This window comes from Alternaria viburni (assembly GCF_023758015.1).
Source record: "Alternaria viburni strain BMP 2772 chromosome Unknown scaffold_19, whole genome shotgun sequence".
Classification (NCBI taxonomy): domain Eukaryota; kingdom Fungi; phylum Ascomycota; class Dothideomycetes; order Pleosporales; family Pleosporaceae; genus Alternaria; species Alternaria viburni.
The window spans coordinates 490382-516809 of record NW_026055788.1 but is presented as its reverse complement, the minus strand read 5'-3'; the positions used below and the strand labels follow the sequence as shown (position 1 = coordinate 516809).

The window sequence follows — 26428 nt, the reverse complement described above, 5'->3', positions numbered from 1 at the left end:
ACAAACTTCTTTGCTTCCGCCAGTTCCCCATGTTCCTATTCGCGAGGACGCGCAGGGAGATTGAGCATGCTCCGACCTTGTCTTACGTGAACATAGATGAGTAGCATCTCCACTGGGTAACGAGCGAAAGATCAGCGGGCTTTTGGTACTCCACAACGCTGCTGTTGTATCTCTAGGTGATCGTCAACACTAGGTGACGATTAAACCTTCGACGTCACATCGTGGAGCTTATCTCCAGCGAACAGATGTGCTTTCTAGAAGGCTTCGAGAAGTTTTGCCACTCTCGTGTTTGCTTTTGGCTGCGAAACCCCTCTCTTGGCCCAGGTCCATGTGTTCCACGCTGGTGGGTGCGATGATGGAAGAGAGATGAGGGGTACGTCGCACAGAATGGCCAGGGTAAACAGGTCTATTACGTTGCGCAGACTTCGTCATCGTGCCTGCGCGAATTTCGACGTCGTTGGTAATAGCTATGCAATTGAGAGACTGGTTGTACGTTTAGCTGGTAAGATCAAGTTAGCCCGGTGGAGTGATTTTTCGCGGTTTACAAGTCCGTCGATAACGATGTTACCTGCACATTGACGAATCACGGCTTTACCTCCCCTTTCTGCTCCGCGGAGGGCATCTTGCATCGGCGAACGGGTGTTGCCGTCAAGTGGTTAGTCGGTCGGTCTTGGTATTTTGTAGTCCGGCTTGGAACGTAATGATTACTGGTAGGTTTGGACGGCGTGCTGCGCTGCTGGCAAGTCTGTCTGCAATGCAATGGCCGCGCGGGAGGCTGTGCGCTGGGTACAAGTGCCGGGCAGGCTTGGGTGGATGGGGAAGGAGACAGGACAATCTCAGTGTGCGCGCGGGAATAAAGCGATAGAGTTGCGGGAATGGGAGATTGCGATACTGTGAATAGATCTTTAGATTGATTGAGGCTGGATTACTGCGAACGAATATTTGCAGCGCTCATATTCTTGGTTGGTGTGTGCACGATACCTGACGAGAGGGCAACCGTTGAAAGCGATAAAATCTAGTCATGTAGCGTACCTCGTACCTAGGTATCCTTCCATTGTAACCTTATGAACCTTCGACTCGGATATACATATACGCAGCGACGTCGCTAGCTTGTACAGTTGATCAGCAATGCGAAAAGCTCCATGACTCTGCGCTGTCGAGATCTTCCGCCCCAAGCGTCAAGGTCCTGGAGTTGAGGTCGTGCTTCAGCACACGCCAACACAATATCAAATACCTCCACGAACAACACCTTTCAACAAGACAAGGCATCCCAGAGGCCGTCGAGTCATATCTTCCACCAGTATCCAAGTGAAACATGTCACGCCTGAACATCGATTCAACGTCCCATCTTTGAAACGAGTTTACCCGCATGGTACCTCGAGCCGCCGTAAGCGCTGAACGACAACAATATCAAGGAAGCCATGGTATAGCACATACGGATATCGCTGATGCCGTAGATAATCCCTGGCCCGGGCACAGTAGATGGGAGATTTGTAGATACTGGCCGTATACCGTATACATTCAGCAATGTAACTCCCCTTAGACATCACATCATCGTCCCAGGAAAGCGATTACCTCATCCACCCCAGCACAACGGGGTCCCGAAACCACGTTCGCGGCAATGCAAATGCACGCCAACTCCACGTGCTGCCTACCTCAAGGGCCCACCTAAAAAGAGAATAGAACAAAACCAAACGTTCGTGCACGAGGGAGGAACCAGGAATTGTGCATAGCGTTTGTGATGTACACTTTCCCTTACGCCACCACCACCAACATTACTCGCTCTCGCATCCTTTGGCGTGCGGCACAGTTGCAGGAAAGGAGGACTTCGGGCTTGGCAAAGACATGTGAACGGCGTTCTGGACACGAAGGGCGGATTCCGCGTGCATGGGATTGGTAATGTGCCATGTTCCTGAAGTTTGGGGTCGGCGAGCGGGCTGGCGCGCTCGGTTACACGTCGTTGGTGCTGCGTGGTTGAGCTGGAGCGCGAGGCTGATCGGTGTGCTCATGTATGTGATATAGGGATAGAGTTTGGGTTCATTGGGATGATGTGAGAAAGAGATCCGCGGAGGCGGCCTATCGTTGCGCCTTGGTTGGTGTGCTCGTATGCTGTGTGGTTCGGATCCGAATAGGAAGGGGAGAGGCGAGTGAGAAAATAGCAAGAGCCATCTGAATAGTATCGTGCACGCCTGAAATGTGGCAACTATCGACCGACTCACAGCACGTGGCCTGAGACGCCACCCCGTGATGGGACAACTGCCATGACAAAGTCTCCGCCTACTCATCCTTCCACCCCAATTTCAAGTTCACCACCCAACACATTGGTCTACGCTTCACACGTCACGCATCTTCCTTCGGTGATTGCCCTCGCACCGAGCACCTCGGGCACCGCATCCCTTACCCAACCCGTGGCCATGGGTAGCACATCAATGGCGTAGCTGAAAGTACACGATAGAAAGAAGGGCTTTCCCAATCCAGCAGCTCATTCGCCCGGGTCCTCGGCGACCGTCTCCAGCCCAGCGGAGAGAAGTAGGGGCGGAAAGGATCCAAGGGATACCGCGGAGTCGGTGTTCAAGGAGTGGAAAGGAGACTGCTATTATCGGTGTGTCCCATATGACCACCGATGGGCGTCCCGGTTATACGGCGAAAGGGATTGATTGAGGATATCCCTTTACTTTGCGTTCGGCGATTCCTTGCGTAGCCTATGCGCATGAGAAGATCTACATGCTGTCCCGGACGAAAGAGCCCCCGATGCAAGGCATCAGGTTGGTGGGCGCTGTGTAAGATGCGATTTGTTGATGTGGAGGCAGTGGAGTTCCGATATGTTGGTACAGAAAGGGAGTCGGAGGTACCACGGCGATGGCGTAGACGACCTGTATCCGACATTGCCTGATTGAGTAAGAACGTCACAGCAAGGGAACGGCATTAAAACAGTTTTTGTGTGTTGTTGACCAACAATGGTAAACAGTCGTGATTCTAGCGCTTCATGCGCTTTGGTATCTACTCCAATCCGAACCCCATCCATGCCTATGAACAGTCAATGCGCCTCGGAAACAAATCCGAAGCACGCCCGCTTGGGGCAAAATGAAAAGTAGCCGTAATGATACAGAAAAAATGTTCAAAACCGTCCGCCCAGTAGGTCATTCGTGATATGCTCTTGATAGATGGAAACGTCAAATGTAACGCCTGGGCCTAGCCACTACAAGTGGATATAGGAAGTGTGGCCGCCAAGTTTCGCAACGCCGTTTCGCAAAATGTCTAGTAGTTTGAAGTTGAGAAGGAAGTGGAAATGCCGAAAACAACCTCGCCGGGTCGTGTGAGCCAGTTGCGCCTTCGCATGCCCGTGAACTCGGGGTGGGAAATCAGGTACGCCGGTGTTTATGCAACCCAGTATGCAAGGTCAAGGTGATGCAAATCGCTCTGATTGCATCTTCGTAATCGTGTCGCTTTTGAATGACGGAATGTCGGTGTGATGGTGGAGAATGTAAGAGGTGAGTGGGTAGCTTAGAACAGACCACCCTCGACAACGCCTGGTTCGTCGTCTCGGAGCTGGCCGCCGCTCTTCTTCTTGGGCCAGAGCTTGCTGCTTACTCGCTTCCAGCTATCCCGGGTAGCGCTGGCGAGGCCATTGTGCTCTCCTCGGCTGTTGCGAGGGCTGGGTGTGCCGCTATTCGAGCCAGTGTCGTAGTAGGCTTGATGGAAGTCGGCCATGGGGTAGTCGCTCATGGGCGGTGTGCCAGGGGGTGTAAGCGGGTCGCTCATGCCCGATGGGCTACTGGCGCTGCCAGAGTCATCGGTCAATGCATCGCTACCACTAGTGTAGCCAGATGTAACACGGGTGTGTGCTTGACCGGAAGAGGTGGGCTGGGAGTGGAACCGAGAGTGTGAGAAGGGTCTCGAGGCCATGAAGCCAGACGTCAGTGACGACGGTGCCGATGCTCGTTGGTGGGCAGGCACGGGCGGCTGTGACGAGCGGGAGAGCATACTCCGCTCCTCGTAGCTGCGGGTCGATGAGCGCGAGATGTTGCTACCAGCGTAGCTCTCGTGGCTGGCGGGGTGAGCGCTCTGAGGGCTGACAGAGTTGAGGAACGAGACCAGTACGCTCTCCTCCATGAGCTCGTTGATCTTGGCCACGGCACTGTCTAATGCCGATGGGTGGGGCGGGACGTATGAGTCGGAGAGGCTTAGTAGAGTGTCGCGGACTTCGGCGGGAAGGTTGACCTGCGGCTGTTAGTGGAGGTTGGGTGGGTAGGATTGAAAGAACGTACTTCTCGTGGGCCGGACTCGCGGATGTAGGCGTCAATCAATCGACGCCAGAGCATCAGCACGTAGCCGCACTCTTCGGACAATGGCGAGATGGGGCTGCCCGGATGGCGGTTGACCATCTTGGAGTAGTGCTTGCGGTAGCGGGAGGCGTCCATGGTGAATTCGAGGTTCTCGAGGCAGTGGTTCTGTGACAGGAAGGCCATGAAGGAGGTGAGGGTGTAGGGCGGCGGGGCGGTGTTGCTGAGGATCTCCTGCAGGTTTGGTTTCCGGCATTGCGGGCTGGGGATGTTCTTGGGTATCGAGACGGTCAGCGGGGCGGGCTGGCAGTCGGACAGGGCCATCTTGACGTCGCGGGCATCAAAGTCTTGCAGCGAGGGCGTGGGCGAGGACGAGGCGGTCGAGTCGGTGCGGATGGACAGGGCGTGGCTTCCGGATTTGCGTGTGACCATGACGCTGCGCCAGAACTGCTTGTAAACACGGCGGGCGTCCTTCCTGCTCTGCTCGTCGAAGCCTTCACAGGAACAGAGTTGCAGTTGTTGCGCCAGCTTGGCGTTGGCGGCACGAGGTTCGGGCGAACCTAGTGTCTTGGGCGGTGGTGGGAAGTTATCGCTCCGGCGGCGGCAGCATCGGGGGGTGGGTGGGTATATACGTTGGTGTGGGTAGGCGTGTGGTGAGACCGATATGCGTCAGGACGTGGCTATGGACAGCAGGCTATGGACAGGTGCGGCTCAGCGTGGTTTTGAGCAAGCGGCAGTGGAGAGTCAGGGAGTCTTGGGTCAATGCTTGGGCGGAAAGCTCAGTCAGGACGCACACGCCAGGGCCCACCAGCGGTTTGGCCATCACGAAGGATCGAGGGCCCATGGCTGAGGGCTCGCTGCCGTAAAAGCGGCGGCACGCGCTACCTGGGCATTGGCCGCCCATGTCTTCTGGAAGACGCACGCCCGCATCATCATCCTGGCCGAAACCGCCCCCTGCGGTACAGTGTTGCCACGCCGATGGGTGCTGATGGCCGTCTGCCCTGCCCGACCTGGCCGTCTGCTGTGACAGACTGCGACACTGCACACTGCGACATCAGCGCCGCCGACGAACGACGCGTCGCTTTCCGAGGGCGTGGGAGGTCGCACCGCAGACAGCCAGCACGGTCGCTCGACATCTCACCAGCCATGCCCGTCTGGTTGCGACGCCCGGCACTAGCTGCGTGCATAGATTACCTTGGCCCCCCAGCCTTGTGCGTCGCCGCAGCCCTCTCTAGCAGCCGACTGGGCGTAGCCTGCCCCAAACGGCCCTTTTAGACGATAAAGACCACCCTTCTCCAGTTTCCGTCGCCTTTCCTTACCAGTCCGTACGAGTTGCGAGACGGATGGCAATCGAGTGCACAGTGGAGGTCCCAGGGACGTGGAATGCGCAGCCTGAGCACCTCCCAGCACGCCGCAAACGACGGCGGAGCCCACTAATCCACCCTATGACTCTGCCTACACAACAAAGGAAAGTAGATCGATCGCACCAAAGCCCATGTCTCTTGCTTGCTTTGTCACAGCATGTACAGCCCACATTGAACTACACCATGCCCAGTGTCACCTGCTGCCGCGTGATGTGCACGCGCAACGGTACTTGATCAAGTCGTCCTCGCCAATCACGCTCCTGATGTCTTACACCACGCCCGCCCGCACGGCCACACGCTTGGCCCTCGCCCTACGCCTGGGGTCAGACTCGTCCTCCAAGTGCTCCCCAATCTCGCCCATTACTGACGCAAACCCGCCCTCAGCCAACCGCCCTCCACTTGGGATGCGCCGGCGCCTCTCTAGCCTTCTAGCACCCTTCTTAGCAAACACTCCCACGCCGTGCATGAGTACACCGTGCCAACGACTGTAGGTGTATACTCACGCATGCTCTTTCTTTTGTGCCCGCTGCTCTATCCACCCGGCTATACAATCCTGCCCTGCTATCCCGCCAGCTATCCCGCCAGCGTCTCGCTGTCTCAAACGAGGGAATGCTGACGTTCCACCAGCGCTACCATCAGGCCACCCACCCCCAATCCCTGCCCCATCGCACTTTCTTTCACCGTGCCACCGAAGAAATCTTCTAGAACGATTTCATCCTTCTAGAAATTTACCCGAACCTGCCTAGTGCTTCCACTCCTGCCCTGCGCGTCGATCCAGGATCTCCGTCAACCTCCTGCATGTCCAGCGAAACGCCTGTAACACTCCACCCTCGAAGCCTTCACCTCGGAAATCGCTCACCCATTCGATGTAGCGCTGCCACCTGTTGAGGGCGCCTTCGGGCTTTCTCCAAGCGCCGACCCTGCCGTGCTTCGTGAAGATGCAAATGTGGCGCTTCTAGAAGGACTGCTGTGTCGTTGCAGCACCGCCAGTAGCCGGCTAACGACTCAGCTCGCGCCGACGCGCACCCAAATTCATTCCGCACCGAAAATTTTGAGCCGCCAACAAAAAAAGCTCGGAGCCTCAGGAACACAGCATGACGCAGCCAGTGGGCCATTTTTTGTTCGCGTAGTCGTGATTCACCCGCTTCACCGCTTCGTGGGGTTTCGTTTTTTAGCCGCATCCCACGCTCCGTCGGAGCACCGCGATCGCTGAAACTACACGCTGACCTTGGCGGAGTCTCTGTTGTTCGAGCCTCAGTCATGTCGGAACGACATGTCCTCTCCTTGCATGGTGGCGTCCATAATGTGCGCCTTTTTGCTTGTTAGAGCCCCAACGACCACGCCCTCGGTACCAGCTTCCCGACGTTGAGTTGAAGGAATCCTCACTACCAAGGCCATGTTGGCCCTGTGTCATGATTTCGAGCAATCACGAGATTCATGGCATCTAGCCTTAGTTTCCATTCTTTGCACAGCATTGCCTGTCCACACTCCACATTGTGGTGTTGAGCTTGGACTCAAGCATTGATTGCTTCGGAACCGGCGACCGCCCGCCGAAGAGACGCCAGGTGTACATGAAACCGGACCGATGTGGACCGTAACCACTGTTTGAGCGATGCACTGATGCGTCTGCGCTGGCACACTGTGCGAGCAGAAAAAGGAAAGAGGTAAAAGACATGCTGGTGGTTATCAAACTGCTTCAAACATAGGGCCAGCCGTACATGCTGGTGCCGATCCTATGCCGTTGCCGATGAGTCAATCGGCTGACGTCGTTACCAAGCGACGTTGGTTACGTTTGCCCTGGATCCCACGACAGCCTGCAACACGCGAGTGCTTCGATCGGGTTACCTGTCTCCCCAACAAGACGCCCGTCTAGGTATCCCCTTGGTGTTTTTCACGTCGTTCGTTTCACGGCTCTTGACAAGGCAGTTGAGGTCCATGCTACCTCGTCATCCCACTTTCTGGATGTCCATCTGCAACCGTGTCCCGGCTTGCGTCTCGAGCGCAGCGACATCTAGATCCCATCCCTTCCCCCTCATCTCGTCCCCATATTTTCCAAACGTCGCCCGGACGTCCTCCAACGTCTGCCTCAACTCAGCCTTCAGGCGATCCTTGGCCGGAGGAAGTGCTTCATTGGGCTGATCACCCGAGTGCCCATTCCCATCTCGGGCCCTCTTCGCAAACAACAGTGCGTGAGCCCATGCTTTGAGATGATCCGTCGGTCCACACTCTGCTTTCAGTGCAATGGAGATATAAGATGCGGATGCAGCGGGACACATGATGTAGGCCTCGCCAGCGAAGACGGTTAGTAGTTCGGAGATTTGTATAGTCCGCAGAGCGAGCGAGCCCGTTTGCCTATTTTCTTCCCCAATTCGGCCTAGCATATCCTGGAGAGATACGCCAATCTTACACTGGCCGAGCACTTCGTCGTCGGACCAGCGCAATACGTCACCTCTGTGGAAGATGCGCTCGCGCTTAGACACTTCGGTCGGACTCAGCACGACGCCGTGCTGAAACATGTTGCTGAACAGGATGTTGGCGCGCTGTCTGTTGAGGGATGCGATGCTGACGGCCCTCACAGCGGCATAGTTGGTTGCTAAATGTATTCCTAGCAGGAAGATGAGTGTGCTCCATGTCGCAAAGGGTGAGGTGATGTAGGATACTACCAGGCTGCCTGCCTAGCCGGCGTATTAGTCATCACATCAGCAGTGTGTAAGCTCGGCGGTACTTACGAGCATACCCATCAGAGAGATTACTGTCTCTTGGCTCGAGTCTTTCTAAGCATTAGTCAGTAACGGTCATGTGTACCTAACCTACACTGTGCCCCACAGCATAAGTCGTAAGCTATCTATGCAGATCTGTGTATTGGGCATGATAGCACATGGCCTTAACACCCATTGTAAGACACGTGCCTGTAGACATCCGAATGCTTTTCTGCTCGCTGTGTCATAGTGAAGACGAAAAGAAAAACAGCAAACTCACAGCGTTCACCTCCCCCAAATTCCCCTTCTTTGCAAAATGCGCACTCAAACTCGCTTTCGCACTTCCCGCACAAACCCCACATAGGGCTCTCAGACAGCTCGAGAAGCTCAGCACAGCCACGCGGATGGGTTTGGGGAAGGCGGGCGATAGGCAGTCGAGCACCATGGCTGTGTCGTTGAAGACATCGGCGGCTAGTCGGTACATTTTGCATTCAGGCTCGAGGGCTGTGCCGAGACGGTGCGCGAAGAGGATCGTAGCGATGCGGCCGGTAGACTCTTGGAGTACGGAGAGGAGGAGGGCGGAGGTGGGGGAGGCGGTTGAGTCGCCGACGCCGACGCCTGGGTGGGTGGTTAGATGGGTGGTGAAGAGATTGGTTGTTGGGTGTCATCGTGATGGAGTGTCTCTATGCTAGGTGCTTGTGATGTACAGTCCTTTCTCTTGAGAGCCTTGTTGACAACGCAGGATCTCTGGTCTACCCAAGGACGGGAGAAACATGCTGAGTATACTCCATGCCGCACATGGAAACATACCTTCCAGAACAGCTCTCGAAGCCAACATCCCCGCAATTGACGATGAGAATGCTTGAAGTGAGTCCTACATCAACACATCTCCATCAGCTTTCCTGTGTCCCTGATATTCCAACCATCGTGCATCAGAAGAGGAAAGGTCTCACTGAAACATACATAGATCTGATAATGGATATAATCCTCCGTCACACTCTGCGGATATCCCGCTGGCAGAAAGACATCAAGAAGGCGTTGCGCATAGCTCTTTGCTTCTTTGGGGTACTAAAATGGTGGAGATGTTATGTCAGTGACCGTACACACATCTTCCACCAACGCGTCTCTGAAGTCAGACTTGCAGTACAGACACCGAGATTTTAAACGCAAGTAAACCAAAGAACTCATATCGAAATAAGACGAATTGTGCACAAAACATACAATCACATCAACCCTCTTGCCTTCCGCAGAAGTAACATACTGCGCCACCAGATTCCCCGCCTCGTCTCTCTCGGCTATCTCCAGCGCCATCGATACGCATGCAGGCAGTCGGGTGGTATGAGAATGGAACGACTGGTGCCCGCGTGAAAACGCCCAAGGTCGGTGCAAGTGGCTTCGCAATATCGCGCTAGTGTCCTGTCTCCGTAAATGGTTTGGTGGAATTGGTGGAGTGGAAGTACGCGGGGAGGGGAGGATCGATGGGGGAGAGGGGCTGGAACGAACGGAACCCGTGTGTAGATCCATCCGCTTACCTACCTTTCCACGCTCATCCGCTTTTGTACATCAAACATATTTCTCCACGATTTGACAGACATCTCACTCCACTTTTCATGGTATTCTTTCCACGACGCTTGTTCTTTTGCGACGGTGTGGAGGGTGATGCGCCGCTTTACCATTTCCCTCCTGTCGGTCATGGAAGCGTGGGACCTCGGGACTGTGATCTGTGCACCCCAGCTGTATGGAGCTAGCTTCAGCTCTTCATCTATCGCGGAGTATCCTCGTTTGATTGCCTTGTATAGCTATCCCAACAAAACCCCTTTGCTGCACTGTATTCTACGTTCCCACAAACGGCTTCCCTGCAATGAGGTGAGCCGTCCGTGTTGGGTCTTGTTGTTGAGACCGGAGAGTGCTATACGGATACGACACAAGATGGCTGCGTGAGCCGCTGTCTACATGCACTATGAAATGATGTGAGATTTCGGAGGTATTATTCTGGGCATGCGTGTCTTGGGGTGGGTGAGGTGCTTGATGCGTATTGGAAGGGATCTTGGAGGCTTTCAGGGAAGGAGACCGATTGGTACACGTACTGGTGCAGGGAGGAATGGGTGAAGCGGGATGAGGCGGAGGAGATGTATGTGTCATCTTTGCTTATGTGCATGGTGACTGATCGGTCAGATGTGTTATCGTTAGTCTCTCTCAAGGTTGTAGCTAACGTATTTCCCCTCAAACACTTACTCATCGCACTGGAAGGTTTAGTGTTTCGTGGCGTGTGAATACCAGAAGACATGCTCGTCTCACGGTAAGTACGATCAGAGCACGGTATTCCCTCTTGTATCTAGCAGTACACGAAGAATTCTTAAGGCATATGTAGTGTGGAATACAGTAGTCGTCGTCACAAAGATGCACTACATACCTTCCCACGAACTTACTGATATCACGTATTGCAACATTCCTCCTGCAGAATGGCGGACGTAGTGCATATTCGTATCAGCGCAAGCAAGTAACCTCTTGTAGAGAATGTGCGTGATACATCCTACCATGGGCGATCAACTCCAGAGTCGTGCGAAGTGTGATGATGGCTGAAAGTAGACAACCAGGCGACGGTTCGACGAAGTCTGGTAGACAGAGGTTGTGATTCGATCAGATACCGTGGGTTGTCTCTCTTTGCTTTACAGTTACGATTGATGCTGCGACGGAGAAGATGTACACTGCATGCTACAGTCTCTATCGTCCAACACTACGTAAACTCTACGGCTTATGATCAGAGTAACATACGATTGAGTGCCTGCCGTCTGAATCCGTCTCTTTGCACCCATGAGCATACATTGCTGCAGCTGGAGAATAAACAATTGAACTATATATTACATTGAACTGTCTTCTTGCAGTGTATCACTGCCTTCTACCCGCAACCCTGCGCAATAAGACGCAACCCCCCTAAACTAATAATAACCTGGGTATCTAATCGTGTATCCGAATGTTAAGTGGCGGTACGCAATTCCGCTGCATCGTGCCCAAGATGTTGTGTACCATGCAGCGTGTACCAGCCACGCTCTGCAACCATCCCTCCCCACCTTGTAAAATACCGTGAACTCCAAACATTATGTATACCCAAAGTACGAGACTGAGCTCATATGCGAAGGCCGTAATTCGAAGAAAGACGTGAGAAGCCAAAGTCGACCTTTGAGAGTCATGGTCGCCCATCGTGCGATCCCCAGTGCCTGTCATGACGCCGTTATGACCACTCGGCGTTACTACAAAAGTATCACGCCACCGCTCAAGCATCCCCATCCTCCCTTTTCCTAACCCCCGCCCTTCCAAACCTCATCTTGCCTCCTAGTCGCTCTACCTCTTCGACGGCTGCATCTCGTTGCCTCTCCAACTCTTTAATGTAGTCGATGGCCACTGCCAGCACCATGCTCTTACTAGGCTTCACTGCGCCCGTATCCGTGGCATCACTCTGCGGTAACATGGGGACAGCCCGACGTAGTCGCTCTAGCTCTGCATTGAGCTTTTCGCGGTACTTGCGCTCGACTTCGGTGTGGGGCATGCATTGCGTCCGGGCAATTTTGGCGGTAGTAGTCGCGGAGGGCTCAGAGGCGGGGCGGTGGATGCGAGGTCGGCCTCGTTTACGTGGAGCAGGCGGCTTGAGTGAGGTGTCCTCAGGAGAGATGCCGTGGGGTGCGGTGGGCGATAGGGATATTGGGCTGCCGTGGCCAGTGGGCGGCGTCGGTAAGGGAGAGGGGTTGGACGGATAGCCGTTGGGGAAGTCGGTTGCAGTGTAGGCGTGTTGAAAATCGGCTGGGCAGCTCAAGGGCGTTGAGCTGTAATTCGGCCATGTGTTCAGAGGAGCTTCACCGCCTGCGCTCGCTGCACTGACAAGTGATGGTGTGCTGACGTAGCTGTTGGGTACCGGTGCACTCCAGTTGACATCTCGAGCCCCTGGCGTGATGGATCGGTTGAAGCACTGGCCGCTCCTGCTGTCGTAGGTATTGAAACCATAGTCGGAAAGTGCGGGATATGACTCCGTGAGGTAAGCGTCGATTTCGTCTGGTGATGGGAAGGCATCGCTGTTGGGAGAGTACATTGGGTTATTCGCGGCCATAGGGAAGGCAGGCAGATTAGAGAAGTCCATCTTGGTGTCTGGCTGCCGCGGAGTTGTGTGGGAGGGCGTTTATTCCTAGTCACTCAGGTTCGGCGAAGTCTCCTGGCAGTATATATTCAAGGGCTATTCGTCCTGTCGTCACTCTGTCATCAGCCCTACCTTGGTATCCTGGCTAGTGATGGTGCCGGTGATCGGGTTGAAGCAGAATATCGAACGATCAACAGGCAACACACCGGCTTTTGCCAGCTCCCAGAGACTGCGGTAGGCTTGATTGCGCTGCGCCTAGAAGATTCCGAGCTCGGGCGCGCAGCGAAGACGGCGGAGAAGCAACCCGCTGGACCACTTGTCACACCAAAACTCAGCTCCAACCAGACCCCGGTGACAAGACTTTTTCATGGCCTTCTTGCAGCCATGATAACCGCCACTTGAATGGCCAAACTGCTGGTAATCTCGCAGCGCCCAGTTTTATCATACGATCTGCGCCAGGGTTGCGAGTCTAGAATGGTCTATCCAGTACAGTTGTAGTACGCGATGCCCGCCTCCTCACGGTGTGAGACGCAGCTGTCGTTCCCATGTTGCAGAGTGCCGTGACGTCGATGCAGGTGCTCTGCGAAGTTCGACGCGGGGAAGAAATTCTAGCCGGACAACCCTCCCACATCGAATCACAGCCAGCGAGCTGATGCACTATACCCAATCAATTCCAGGCGGTGACATCCGGTAATACTTCCCTCAGCACCTGGATCTATTCAGCATATGGTCATCGCCGTCTGCTTTGTCCTTCCAGCAGCTTCCACTTCGCTTACCATGGGCATGCGACTTGGCAACGAGCGGGCTCGGTATGTTCCGGTTAGTAACCCTGGAGGACGTTCACGTGGCTCGATTCAGATCGAGATCAAACTGGCAGTGAATTCCAGAACAGTCGACTCTCGGGAGGGGGCGTATGTTGGTCCTCTGGACCACTTCTGAACATCTGCAGCAGTGATGCCGTTATTATGTTCTACGGTGAACATCATGTCATCTCGAAACACCTGGGCCCCAAGTCACGACCAACAGGTACAGGTGCATCACCAACGCTCTTGCATTCCTATCACTTATCAGCTGGCGCATCATACGATGGATGCTTTGAGGGTTTTACGACCTCAGCTCGTCTTGGAGTAAGCAGGTATATCTTAGATCCTTGGCCCCTGTGCCAGGTCATACTAAACCGCTAGCGCATTTTCGAGATGTTGAAGAGCAGTTAGCTGAACACCCCCTTGATCATTTGCACTGCGGAATTCATGACTGCGCAAAGCTTGATTTCTTGGCTTTTGGTTGAAACAATGTACTCCCAAACAATTTGCAGGATTCTGTTACGGCGTGACAAGCAGATGCGACACGGCGCCTTCCTGCGTATTGTCTGATTCGAAACATGCAAAACCACAAACTTTTCTGTACATAGGCCATCCCCCACTTAGGGTGGTCGCAGAGTTCTAGGTGATTACTATACGCACAACCCCTCAATCTAGCGTACAATCATGCCCCAGTATGCCGAAGTATGCCGATATGCTCAATATCGTACTCACATCAAATGAACTCACGTAGATGCCGAGACCAAGACTGGCGAATTTGTTGTTGAGTAGAAACCGGGGGTTGAGACTTGTTCAGATACAGCCTGGGTGTTTGTTCTGGCGTTCATAGATCGGTTGGTTTGTGTTTTGTCGTGTCTCCGAGTTAGGTAGGAAAAGCTGTGTTCTTCCATCTCTGCAACTATCATGCTGACCTTCCATTTCTCAGAGGCAGTAAGCTGACGGTCAAAGACCGGGACCTACAGGCAGTCTACTCCGTAAAGAGGATACTGCGAGCATCTGTGGTGAGAAACCGTATACCCGGACCTGCTGATAGTGACCACAGCCTCCAAGACACACTGAAAAGGTCGAGGCAACAAGATGCGAGTGGCTCCATTGTAAGCTACTACTTCAGACGTTTCCTGCGCCGCCTGTCTTCTCACGCAGATGCTCTCTCAAGATTCATCTGTGGCAGTGAAGTGTTTCGATGATAGTTCAAGGCTCATGGCAGTGTACAACACTGGCGAGACCTCACACTTTCCGCCCTTTCGAAACTGGCGGTGGCGGCATGATGAGCGGCCTCTTACACGCTGTGAATCCTCGTGGCGCTGGGTACTTTCTGTCCAGCCAGAGATTCCATAGCATGACAGAGGCTGTACTCGATGACCAGTATAGCATCAGTGCGGCAGGTAGATGCTGACACATAGGGCCGATCAATAGAGCCACCCAGAGTAAAGTCCTTCGAAGTATACCGGGCCACCTCCGATTTTTAGTGCTTTCGACACTATTCTTCGAGGTGTAGATGTTTGCGAACATGATGGCTGATGCAATGAATGGGAGGGCACCTGTAGGATCTGGCACAAGTAGATCCTGGAACCAGAGTACCCCCTCTGTTGCCAGCGAAGGCTCAAAATATGCAGAAGGTGTTACACGCGCAACGGTTTCCCCAAGCTCGTTCGTCATCGTTGTGCCTTCGCCTTTGACGGCTGCGACCACCATGCCTACCAGACCATCATGAGCGCCGCATTTCTGCCGTATGACCTCGGCCATGGCGATGAATATAGGTAGTTGCCCAAACGTCCACATGATTTGGCCACTCAAGCTGACTTTCCATCTCTTGTCAATCGCCGACGTGACTTCCTTTATCTCTTTGCTCGCAGTTACGACGCCCTGTTTTATTGTTCTGAAACCGCCGCGCTTCAATACCTCGTCACGTTTCTTGTAAGCAAGTGCTTCTCGGAGCGGTTGGAGACCAATGTATCGGGCCATAAGAGCGCGCGACCGAGTCCCGAATGTCGTGACAAGAAGACCGCGGGTGATGAAGGCGGTGATTGGTATGGCGGCATACCATGGTACGGCGGTGTGGACGAGCGACATCAGCTCGTGGGGAAGGTACAGGATGGCATCGACGAGGGGATCCTGTCGCGGGGTCGAAGCGTGGAAGGCGCGAGCCGATGGTCGGCATATTGAAGATGTAGACGTGGTGGAGGTTCTCGGGAGCAATTGGCATGCTGGCTGCCGCAGGAGGCGCGACGACAGCATCTTGCCGTAGTTTTGGTGTTGCAGCTGGATATCAAAATGTCCGATTCCCGAGAGGAAGAGGCTCCCACTAGCGCGTCAGGGTCCCACGCTCTTGGGCCGGCGCCAGGAACGAACCGATGTCATCCCACCTGAACAGCTGTCGCTTTGCCCAAACATTTGCCCATGGCTGAATGAGTCTTCGCTGTCTGCCTCTCCCCACTGTGCCTCTGCCCGGCGTTGTTCCACGATGGGTCTCTTACCCATCTTCCTCTCGCTACTGCTACCCGCACTCTTGGCTACCGTCTTTCTTCCCAAGACCCTGCGCTTCGCTGCGGAAATAGTGGGACAACATCTCCGACGATCCTCCCGTACACGACGAGAGTTACTACTGGCTAGGGTAGCAAGCGAGACCAAGACATTTGAGGCGCAGCAAAAGAACAAGAAGAAAGAGGACGATGACTGGGAACAGGTCGGGAATACACCTCCTGGCAGTGCAGTGAAGGCTGGACCGGTGGATAGCGAATGGGACGGCATAGTGGGCTTCTTCCACCCTTTCTGGTATGGATGGCATGCTCTGGAGGATTGGGATATCTTCGCTGACAGGTTGTTCTCATAGCAATGCAGGAGGCGGCGGCGAACGAGTCCTTTGGGCTGCGATCCGAGCAAACCAGAAGCGCTGGCCAAAAGCTACTTGCATAGTTTATACGGGCGACCACGACGTCGACAAAGCCGCCATATTGAAGCGTGTCAAAGACCGCTTCAACATCCAGCTATATCCCCCGACCGTTCACTTCCTCTACCTCACAACCCGCGACTGGGTACTCGCAAGCACATGGCCGCGATTCACACTACTGGGCCAATCTCTCGGCTCTCTCATCCTCGCCTATGATGCCTTCAGTCTTCTCGTGCCCGACATCTTCATCGACACCATGGGTTACGCCTTCGCCCTCGGCCTATCGTCCTTCCTCTTCCCGACCGTGCCGACCGGCGCATACGTACACTATCCGACTATTTCCACCGACATGCTAGATTCGCTACAGGTTGGAGGCCAGGGCATAAATGCAGGAACAGGCGCAGGATATCGAGGCATAGCAAAGAAGAAGTACTGGCAACTCTTTGCGAAGTTATACAGCAAAGTCGGCAGCACCATTGACGTAGTAATGACCAACTCTACATGGACGCAAAGCCACATCAAGTCTCTCTGGGAACCATATCGTATCAAACGAAGCAAGGCAACCGACATCGACGTCGTCTTCCCGCCCGTCGCAGTCGAAGAAGTCATAGAAGCCGTTCCAGTCTCTGAGTCTAGCGAGAAAGACCGCGGCCCCTACCTCCTCTACATCGCGCAGTTCCGACCAGAAAAGAACCACCGACTGATCCTCGAGGCCTTTGCATCCTTCCTGCACTCCAAACCCGACCTCCCAGCGTACCCCAACGATACCCCGAAGCTCGTTCTGATAGGTTCAGTACGGAACTCGCACGACGATGCGAAGCGCGTCTACGAGCTAAGGCTTCTAGCACACGAGCTGCACATCAAGGACAACGTCGAGTTCATCTGCGACGCGCCGTGGCCGCAGATGCTCGAGTGGATGCGCAAAGCCAGTGTAGGAGTGAACGCCATGTGGAACGAGCATTTCGGAATCGGAGTAGTGGAATACCAGGCCGCTGGCATGATCTCTGTAGTCAACAACTCCGGTGGGCCCAAGCTAGATATCGTGATTGAGGTCGACGGAAAACCTACCGGTAAGTCCAAAGCACTTCGTAATACCATATCCAGAACACTACTAACCTCCAACCAGGCTTCCATGCTACAACCGCAGAGCAATACGCCGACGGTTTCCGCAAAGCCCTCACACTTTCCCCCGAAGACACGCTGGACATGCGACAGCGGGCTCGCCGGTCAGCGGAACGCTTTACCGATCAAGTGTTTGCGGAGAGGTGGCTGAAGAACACGGAGAAGCTCGTTGCCCTGCAAATCGAGCGCACAGCAAAATAGGGAGCGATTCACAAGACTGGGAGCATGGCGTTATACTGGGAATTTTCGATACCACACGTGAGCGTTGGGGCGGTTGCATACCACTTAGGAGTCTAGCATCCGATATGAATTCAACTTCTTGCAATCTGTATATCACGGAGTACGCGGGTAGAAGTGATGAGTGATTCGCATGTATGCTGACTGAGCTTTTTTATTTTATCCCTCCTTCAGGGAATTATAGCTAGCTATGTAAATATCTTCAAGCGGATATGCGTATGCATATCCAGGGATCGTTGACGCAAGTTCGATCCGACCGATCCAAACTGGTCGTCGTCCTTACTGCCATAACTTTTCGTAAGACGAGCATTAAGCGGCAAAATGCCAATCGGTGAATGAATACAGCGCAAACAGCATGACAGCAGCAGAAGAGGAAGGATCAAAGTGGCGGGACCAGCCAAGCCAACCTAAGAATGCAGAAGTAACAAGCCAAATCAAAATCGCTCAAGTTCCTGGAAGCGCTCGACGGGGTCAGCAAAAGACCGCGTTAAGCCAACTGATGCCCAAAAGTCGTCACTGACATCTTCCCTGCGCGCGAGACGCTCCAGCAACGACCGCGCATCACGGAGCTCCTGGTCGAGTGGTGGCGGTTGCGGCGACTCCGCGGGTATGAGTGGAGGCATACCCTCGTAGTCATTGGCGCTCACGGATTCCTCTGCTGGTCCATCGAGCTGGGGGATTTGCGGTCTCTGCGGCGCTTCCGTCTCGGCGTCCCGCCAGATGCCGGAGTTGTAGAAGCTGTGAACGACCTCGCTGGCGTCGCGGGATCGGTCGATTACGCGGAGTCCGTAGCGTTCGGTATCGCGCGCAGGAGGTTCGCTGGAGAAGTACGATGGGCGCATTCTTCGGCGAGGGGCGGTCGAGTCTGAAATGTTCAAGCGGTTCCTGCGGGCCTCTGTGCCGGTACGACGGCGTATGCTGCCGCGTACGTCCATCTCTTCTTCTTCGGTGTCGGAGGCTGAGTCGTCCTCCGAGGTATCGCATGCCCGCATGAATTGCTCGTTTTGTGGAGGGGAAGGACGTCGTGATGGCACTGTAAGGTGGGTATGCGACGATGCGGCCGAGTTGGCACTTCCTGCTCGTGAGCTGGGATGCGAATTTGTGAATGAGGCTGCGGCTGCGGCTGATGCGAATGATGACCCCGCACTTGGTGCGACGGGGTCGTCCACGACGGTGGTGAGGAAGCTGTCCCATTGCAACTGATCTTCAAAGGGACTGACGCTGCGATTCCGGTCGCCTAAGCCATCCAGCGCACCAGCTGGACTCCAGGACTCGCGCAGAGAGCTGGCAGGTAGCGGTCCGTCAGCAATGGTGCGGCGACCCATTCTACGCAGCGGAGGAAATGCTACAGCGTGGTTCTCGCCTGTCTCGTGGCTCTCCTCGGGCGCATTCACACTATCGCCTCGCGTCGATCGGTCAGCACGGGGGCTCTGAGAACGCGTTGATCGTCTGGTAGTGCGACGGTATGATCTGTATTCGCGCAGGCGTGAAAATGGGTCTTGCGCATCGCGTTGTGCTTCCGTTTCGGGCGTTCGCGACGCTGCCGCTGGCGCAAATCCCGGGGTGAAAGCGGGCAAGGGGCGGTCATGGTCGGGAGTCGCGCGGGTCTCATACGCGCGCATGTAGCCATCGAGGCGATTGCGCGATCGGCGCACGCTGCTCTCGTCGCGTTGTAGAGTAGGTGGGTGTCTCGAAGGCTCGTTGCTGCGGTATTCGGTCCTCGACACTTCGGGGACGGGTGGCGGTGCCAGACGCGCGCGATGGGACGAGCGAGGAATCCATTCAATATGCGGACCGGAGATGAGGAAATCCGTGTCGAGGGCGCTGTGAGGGCGCGGTGACCTGTTGGGTCTGACGCGGCGGCGGATGGGTGAGCGTGAGCCGGCAATGTCAGCCCTCAGTGCGTCTTTCTTCGCGTCTTCTTCGCGATTAATGTTCCATCCGATCGGGATACCCATGGCGCCAAATGTGTGATCTGCTTCGTTCCAAAAAAGATGGGTGAGGTGCGGTGTTGATGGTGACGCGCCGGATGATGCTAATGGGATGGGTCGGAGAAGGAACTAGGGCGGCAGAGCGGCGCACGTCGCAGCCGCCTAAACCAGGACAGTGAGGCTGAAGGGTCCGGGGAGAGGCGCAGAACTTCAAGTGGGATGACAGCGCTGGCACTTGTCTCCCAACATTCATATAGCAAACGTCTTTAGTCTAGATTATCACCTCTGGATAGCTTGTCTCAGCTTCACTTCAGTGTGTATCGCAGTTCCATGTTCCCACAGCAAACGACCCTTCGTCTTCGCCAGGCGCGACCGCGATCGCCAAGCCTCAGTTACCCAATGCAGCAAGGTCGCACCTGTCCGCAGCTTTTTGGTCCACTCGCCCCAATGAGTCAACTTAACCTGCAGGTACATCGTTTCAGAACATTCCGCGTCTGCCTGGGCCCATTGGTGCCTATGCTACTGTAAACTACTCGTCTCGTGGCCATGATCCAGCCTGGCTTGGAACGGATCAGTCTGCTTCTGAAGAATGTCCACTTTCCGTGGAAATCGATACATGTCGCTGGCACGAACGGCAAAGGATCCATTTGCCACTATGCCTCGAGGCTCCTTTCCAAGCGACTCACAATTGGCAAATTCACATCTCCACATCTCATAGACAGGTACGCACGCTGTCACGTGAGCTATTTCTCATCTAACTTTTCCAGATGGGACTGTATAAGCATCAACCATAAGCCCGTGGAAGAGACCCTCTTTCGCAAGATCGAGAAGCACTATCTGGACCTGAGTATAAGAGATGGCATCAGTGCTTCAAATTTCGAAATATTGACCGCCACTGCTTTCCACATCTTCAACGAAGCCAAAATAGACATTGGCATCGTTGAAGTGGGCATGGGCGGAAAGCTCGACGCTACCAATATATTGAACAACCAAGCGGTGTCAGTCATTGCAAAGATAGCGCGAGACCACGAAGGCTTTTTAGGTGATACCTTAGAAGAGATCGCACTCCACAAAGCTGGCATCCTCAGGCCGGATGTGCCCTACCTTGTCAATCCTAAAAATGAGGGAAACGTCGTAGAGGTCATTGAGGAACATGCTCGTAACATTGGGGCAGGACCTCGTTTGGAATATGACCCCCCGGGCTTTTCGAAGATGCTGTTTGCCAACGAAGACCGGCCACCAAAACCGACCGATCAACGAGAAAATATTGTCCTTGCAGCGAGAGCTACGGTGGCAGCAATGGAGAGTCTCGGCAAAGAGATGAAACCGTTTGTGATGCAACAAACCTTGCACGGCGCAAGGAACATTCCATACCCAGGACGACTAGAGCCGGTTCGAGTACCGCCTATCTTTGGTGTGCCAAGCACGGATGGCACGACTGGAGTTGGTCAAAAAGGAGAGTTTATCCTGGTAGATGGAGCTCATAACGCCGACGCTGCCACACTGCTGAGTGGCCACGTCGGACGGAATTTGCGGGTAAGGAAGAAGGTTCCTGGTGTTCAAAGGCCACGCAGGGGATGGCCTATCACATGGGTACTTGCAATGACCGATGGGAAAGATGCACATAAGTTCCTGAGAAACATACTACACCGAGGAGACAATGTCGTCACTACATCCTTTGGTCCGGTGGATGGTATGCCTTGGGTGAAACCAATGCATCCAAAACGACTCCTCGCTATAGCAAAATCGATCGAGCCCACCATCACAGGGCTAGCTGTGGAAGAAGGCGGGCCGCTCCGAGCGCTTTGTACAGCAAAATACCTTCGAGAACCCGAAGGACCGATCGTCCTGACAGGTAGTCTGTACCTCGTAGGTGACCTTCATCGCGATTTGCGGGCAAATTATGGAAAGGACTATTGGAACAGACCATATTTTGAGGAGACCAGGAAGAAGTTCGCAGCGATGCTAGAGGAGGAGAAGCACAGAGCCAACCGGCTGCTCGGCGCACCCATCGATCCCTATGATCAACCTCTTGGTCTCAATGCCGGAAAAGGCGAAGAGAGCGATGAGTGGAAAAGGCAGCAGGCGAATCGCGAAAAGCGGAGGGCCATGCAAGAAGAGATCGAGGCTCTTGACCGAGAGATGGAGCTTCTCATAGCCGAAGAGCAGCGTCTCACAAAAGGGCGCACGCCGGCTGCAAACAACGACACACCAGCTACAGATCAGCGATCAAATCCACCCCGTATCCACAACCCAGCGATAACTTTGTTAGAGGAAGGCGCACCCCTCCCCAGCAAATACAAGACGAAGAGCCTTGAGAGCGGGGCGAAGATTAGATATCACAAAACAGTGTCGTCGTCACTGGATGAGGGAAAACGGGTGGAGCCTTCTCCTCCTATATATAGGGCACCCCTCAAGGCCGACTCATACAGCCCGACCACCTTGGATAATGGCGGAAAGATACGGTTTCACAAAGTAGAGTAAGTTGCTCAGCCAACAAGAGTGAAGGGCGTACCGAAACTGACCAGTGAATAGGAGCAGGAGTGGCACGCTGGTGGTCAACTTGGGTCACCGTCGGGAGTAGACATTTGATCGGCGCTTCGAGGTCGAAATTCAAACCTGTACGATATGATTGTGTATGAATGTTGCGGTAGCGGTGGATTGCAGTCTGATTGTGACGTGGTATGTGCAAGGAGACACCACTGTGCAAATATCATTGTATCTTCTCGGTTCTTCATGTATATATCATTGCCGAACTTATCCTAGGGTTTCTAGTATTACACAAGTAAAAGTGCTTCAGTCCCTATCGTACGCTCTTGACTCCAAGCTCTGTCCCAAAGAGCACAAAAGCGCACGTGCAGAAGCAAGCAGCCGCTCTCCGGCGATACAGCATCTAGCGGTCACAGATCTAATCAGCTCCCAAACCCCACTTTTTACTAGTAAAACTACCGCATGCGGTATCTTTGGTGGTAAAACCGTGGATTATGGCGATCTCTTGGCACAGCGAAACGTCGCGATCAGTTCTGAGAGGGCGCTGCCCCCCGCGGCGGCGCCGGCGGTTAGCGGCCAGCACAGACCACCCCACACAATATTCGATTTCGACAGTCGAGCATCGTGACCGACAAGCCCACGCACGCCCGATTCAACTCCGCCGACAACAAGTCAATACTGTCAGTAGCCCTTTTTGTGCAGCCGTCACAGGAACCGCCGTAAAAGCACAAATTTAGCTAACTTGAAAGCAAGCGACAATCCCCCGTCCAAAACCCTCCAACCACACATCATGTCTCACGAGTCGGTCTGGTATTCGCGCCCTAGGACTTACGGCAAGGGCTCCCGCGAGTGGTACGTTTGAATCCAAAATGTCGATACACTAGATGGAGGGAGGGGAAGAGGCGCCGATTATATATGCGGTTGGGGCCAGGGCGAGCGCACCGTGTTGGTCTGCGCGAGGGGAGGGATTGGATGCACCTAATGCAACGGGCCAGGATACCAGTACGCGATGGCTAACACAGTACTCACAGCCGCGTCTGCACCCACCCCGCTGGTCTGATCCGCAAGTACGGCCTCAACATCTGCCGTCAGTGCTTCCGCGAGAAGAGCTCCGACATTGGCTTCGTCAAGGTACGTCCTTACACAGACTTGCACAAAAGCACGCATACTCACATCGCAACAGCACCGATAGATTTTCTCTACCGTTCGCTTCGAGGGCTGGAGTAGAAGGCGCATGTGACGATGATTACCTGACGATACGATACAACAATGTTACCTCGACCCGACCGCCCCACACGATCAAGCAAGAGGACGGATATGGGTCTGAGATACAAAGGAAAAGCAAGCTGAGAGAGTGGGCTTTGTAGTCGGGTGGGGATGGTTCTGCATGGCGTATTTCCTCATACTGTGTTTACGGGCAATGGGGGATACCCGGCCTTGCATGCAATGAGAAATCAATCCTGAATTCACAATACAGTTCTTACTCGTGGTGTGAAGAAATGGGTTATTGGTGCACTGATGTAACAGAGGGGCGTCTTTCGAAGTCAGGACACATGATGCAGGCTATCATCGACAACTGGGACCTGGGACACGTCACCCCGACACAACATTTCACTATCGGCAGCCCGGTTTTGGTCTTAGTCCTACTATATCACAGTCATGGACAGGGCAAGCGTTCATCTTCCTTGTCATCTCACAGAACCCGTCAAGTAGCAGATGATACAATATCGCCAGCACAAGCAAACAGCAGATGTACATTGAGGACAAGGCAGAAGCATCCAATCTCATTCATACACAGGTATATACGTCGACCTCTTGATATCAAATGCGCGCAAACGAAAGCAACAAAACAAGACGTAAGAGACATGTACAAATTACAACCTTGGCTCATGACAACCCGACAACCAACTGTTCAAAAGGACGAGAACACGGGCATCTGTCGTCCACCCATTCATGCCCGCCATGCCCTTTCATCCATCGCCCTTGATTGCCATGAACAAATGGGCAAGGAGACATTATTCCCCCTTCTCTTGATTCCGCAAACATACGTATTGCTCACTCCGCCTGGGGCATACTCTCCACCTCTTCACTCAACGCCCTCCAGTTATCCGCCTGCAGCTCCGCATATTTGACACGTTCCTGTGCCCACTCCTGATGCAGTCTACTAACGTGGTATTGCGACTTTTGGAAGAAGAGCAGTTCGTCGCGGATGCATTCCTGGATGAAGACGCCGCGGGCGTGTTGTTGGACGATGGATTCCTTGTCCTAGCATCACGCGTTAGAAGATGATCTCATTGTATAAAGGGGATTGGAAACTAACCTTGAAAATGGCATCCTCCACCTTCTCCGCCTCACCGGGCTTGATCTGCTCGGCGGGTTTCTGGCGGATGTTGTGGAGCTTGGTTTCGTTGTTTGCGATGCGCTTTTCCAGTTGGGGGATGTTGTCGCGGGCGTACTTGTCTCGGCGGTCGAACATGTCGCGTACACTGACTAGAGTGTCTCGCTGTCTCTTCAGGTCTTCGAGAACACCTTCTTCCCATCCTCTAGATTCGTCTTCTAGCAATTGTCTGCTGGAGTCGAGGTGTCGCGCTGTAGCGTTCATACCTTCGTTCAGCAATGGCACGTCGTTTGTGTCGACGGCGTATGTTTCTTGACTTGACTCTGTGAGTCCGCTGAGAGCAGAGGAGAAACGTGCGTATTCCGCTGCCATTCCTTCGTTTCGGCGGGAGAGGCGCTCCATCATGCTGCAGAGGGTGATGTAGGTTTCTGCGCTGCGCCGGATGCCAGATCGGACGGTGTCAAAGAGCTCAGGGAGGGTCTTCGGGAGGGAGTCTTCGAGATCCGGTGGTAGGGGTTTGCCGGTAAATTCTTCCTGAACGGATAGGTTGGCTTGTTTGCGCCATACTGCGAGTTCCTGTTTCAATTAGTACATGCTAGGCAGTCTCCAAACAGATTGAACCTACCGTAGGTACTGTCAGGAACATGACTACCAGCTGCTCCTGGTTCAGCACTGGATGCCGTACGAGCGCGTTGGTGAAGCGCGCAAGACCCTTTCTTCGCTTCTCGAGGAAAGTGGCATCTGCAGCTATTGGGTTGCCGTTGACTAAGAAATCTCAATACGTATCAAGGCCACAGCAGGATGTGTACTTACTACCGACCCTCTTCGGGGGCAACAATGGCAATTGTCTGAAGGGATACCGCTTGTGCAGACAGTCCAGCAGCCAGACGAAATCGCTGTATCGACGGACGACCTTTGTGGTGCGTTTCGAGCTGGCAACTTCATAGTTGCGGTGCTGGAACATGAACATGCCCTCTTTCTCTGAGAGCGCAGTAATGGTAATGACCTCTTCGTTCCCACTGCCGCCTGGATTCAGTCGCCCAATGGATCTGCCCAACTCTGGTGTCGCATTGGAGCCACCCTCTCCTCCCGCGGGTGCGCCAAAGCCTTCTTCACCCAAGCCAGGGGCGGCGAATGGCTGGCTCGCTCCGCCATTGTATCCGCCCCAGCCACCTTCACTGCTCAAAGAACTTGGCTGGACGGGCGGCGGGATGTTGGAGGAAGCGGCGGTCGATTGTGTTGTAAATTGGCTCGTCGTTCGTGCAGTTGGGGGTAAGCTCGAGCCGTTGGTGTGCGGTTGCGAGCTTGTATAGCTCGCGTGGCTGTGGCCTCTGTGCAGGTCGGGGCTGCCCCAAGGATCCGCCTCTGGGTCGCCGAAGGATTGCTTGCGCATAGGCGCGCTCGACTTGCTTGCAGGAGACGGTTGCTGCGCAGACGGCTGGCGTTGCGGCGCGGGAGGAGTCGGGGGTTGGGCTTGTTGGGGAGGAGGTGATGGTTCGCGGGCCTTGGTGGACTGCGGCAGCGTCACGGTTGGGACGGGAAGATCTGGCGGGGCGTCAATGTCGTTCTTTCGCGGCATGCGCGACAATGCTAACACTCACTCCTTTTCCTCTCGTCGACGCTGTCTAGGGTGATGTCCTCATGCTCTTGCGCCAACCCAATCAGGGCGAAGACAACATTGAACTCGTTCCTGCCCAGTTCGGCGCTGCCACCGGACGGTAGCACAATCTCGAGGATCTTGGACTGCGCGTGACCGGGGATGTCGCTCTCGGCCAGCAGCTTCTTAACACCCTCCACGCTGACCCCATTGCCTTCGCGGTCGCCAGCATCTAGCAGTGCGTCGAAAGCGTCAATGTACGAGTCGGGCACGTCCGAGGCAGGCAGCAGCGACTTGACGAGAGCTTCGCGTCCGGCTTTCTTGGGCGTGGGGAAGCCCCAGGGCGAGTCGTTGGCGTCGAGGTCGTCTGCGAACAAGCTGTTGCCCGTCTTGCCCGCGGGCTTGGGATCGTCATCGAAGAGCGACGACGACTGCTTCGCGCGCTGCGGCGGGTCATCGTCACCGAATAAAGACATTGTCGCCTGGAGAAGATGCGCAGCCGACTAATTATTTCCAAGCTGCACGTC

At 54.5% G+C, this 26428-nt stretch overlaps 8 protein-coding genes across 8 annotated transcripts; 2 read left to right on the top strand and 6 right to left on the bottom strand.

Moving 5' to 3' along the window:
- Positions 1 to 3504: 3504 nt before the first annotated feature.
- On the bottom strand, positions 3505 to 4715 carry J4E79_008295 (uncharacterized protein; the record flags this gene model as incomplete). Its single annotated transcript, XM_049357154.1, has 2 exons — positions 3505 to 4221; positions 4269 to 4715. The coding sequence occupies 2 exons, from the start codon at positions 4713 to 4715 to the stop codon at positions 3505 to 3507; spliced, it is 1164 nt and encodes a 387-aa protein (XP_049208518.1).
- Positions 4716 to 7593: 2878 nt separating this feature from the next.
- J4E79_008294 (uncharacterized protein) lies at positions 7594 to 9184 on the bottom strand (the record flags this gene model as incomplete). The annotated part of the gene is made up of 4 exons (XM_049357153.1): positions 7594 to 8322; positions 8377 to 8421; positions 8627 to 8964; positions 9157 to 9184. 4 exons carry the CDS (start codon positions 9182 to 9184, stop codon positions 7594 to 7596), a joined length of 1140 nt encoding a protein of 379 aa, XP_049208517.1.
- A 2436-nt stretch (positions 9185 to 11620) lies between these two features.
- On the bottom strand, positions 11621 to 12478 carry J4E79_008293 (uncharacterized protein; the record flags this gene model as incomplete). The annotated part of the gene is made up of 1 exon (XM_049357152.1): positions 11621 to 12478. One exon carries the CDS (start codon positions 12476 to 12478, stop codon positions 11621 to 11623), a length of 858 nt encoding a protein of 285 aa, XP_049208516.1.
- Positions 12479 to 14523: 2045 nt separating this feature from the next.
- On the bottom strand, positions 14524 to 15534 carry J4E79_008292 (uncharacterized protein; the record flags this gene model as incomplete). The annotated part of the gene is made up of 1 exon (XM_049357151.1): positions 14524 to 15534. The coding sequence occupies one exon, from the start codon at positions 15532 to 15534 to the stop codon at positions 14524 to 14526; it is 1011 nt and encodes a 336-aa protein (XP_049208515.1).
- Positions 15535 to 15760: 226 nt separating this feature from the next.
- Positions 15761 to 17509, top strand: ALG11 (asparagine-linked glycosylation protein; the record flags this gene model as incomplete). Its single annotated transcript, XM_049357150.1, has 3 exons — positions 15761 to 16071; positions 16130 to 17256; positions 17313 to 17509. The coding sequence occupies 3 exons, from the start codon at positions 15761 to 15763 to the stop codon at positions 17507 to 17509; spliced, it is 1635 nt and encodes a 544-aa protein (XP_049208514.1).
- A 470-nt stretch (positions 17510 to 17979) lies between these two features.
- Positions 17980 to 19503, bottom strand: J4E79_008290 (uncharacterized protein; the record flags this gene model as incomplete). Its single annotated transcript, XM_049357149.1, has 1 exon — positions 17980 to 19503. One exon carries the CDS (start codon positions 19501 to 19503, stop codon positions 17980 to 17982), a length of 1524 nt encoding a protein of 507 aa, XP_049208513.1.
- Positions 19504 to 19923: 420 nt separating this feature from the next.
- On the top strand, positions 19924 to 21960 carry J4E79_008289 (uncharacterized protein; the record flags this gene model as incomplete). The annotated part of the gene is made up of 3 exons (XM_049357148.1): positions 19924 to 19944; positions 20032 to 20198; positions 20244 to 21960. 3 exons carry the CDS (start codon positions 19924 to 19926, stop codon positions 21958 to 21960), a joined length of 1905 nt encoding a protein of 634 aa, XP_049208512.1.
- Positions 21961 to 24021: 2061 nt separating this feature from the next.
- On the bottom strand, positions 24022 to 26377 carry J4E79_008288 (uncharacterized protein; the record flags this gene model as incomplete). Its single annotated transcript, XM_049357147.1, has 5 exons — positions 24022 to 24231; positions 24287 to 24880; positions 24930 to 25069; positions 25118 to 25849; positions 25906 to 26377. 5 exons carry the CDS (start codon positions 26375 to 26377, stop codon positions 24022 to 24024), a joined length of 2148 nt encoding a protein of 715 aa, XP_049208511.1.
- Between the last annotated feature and the right edge of the window lie 51 nt (positions 26378 to 26428).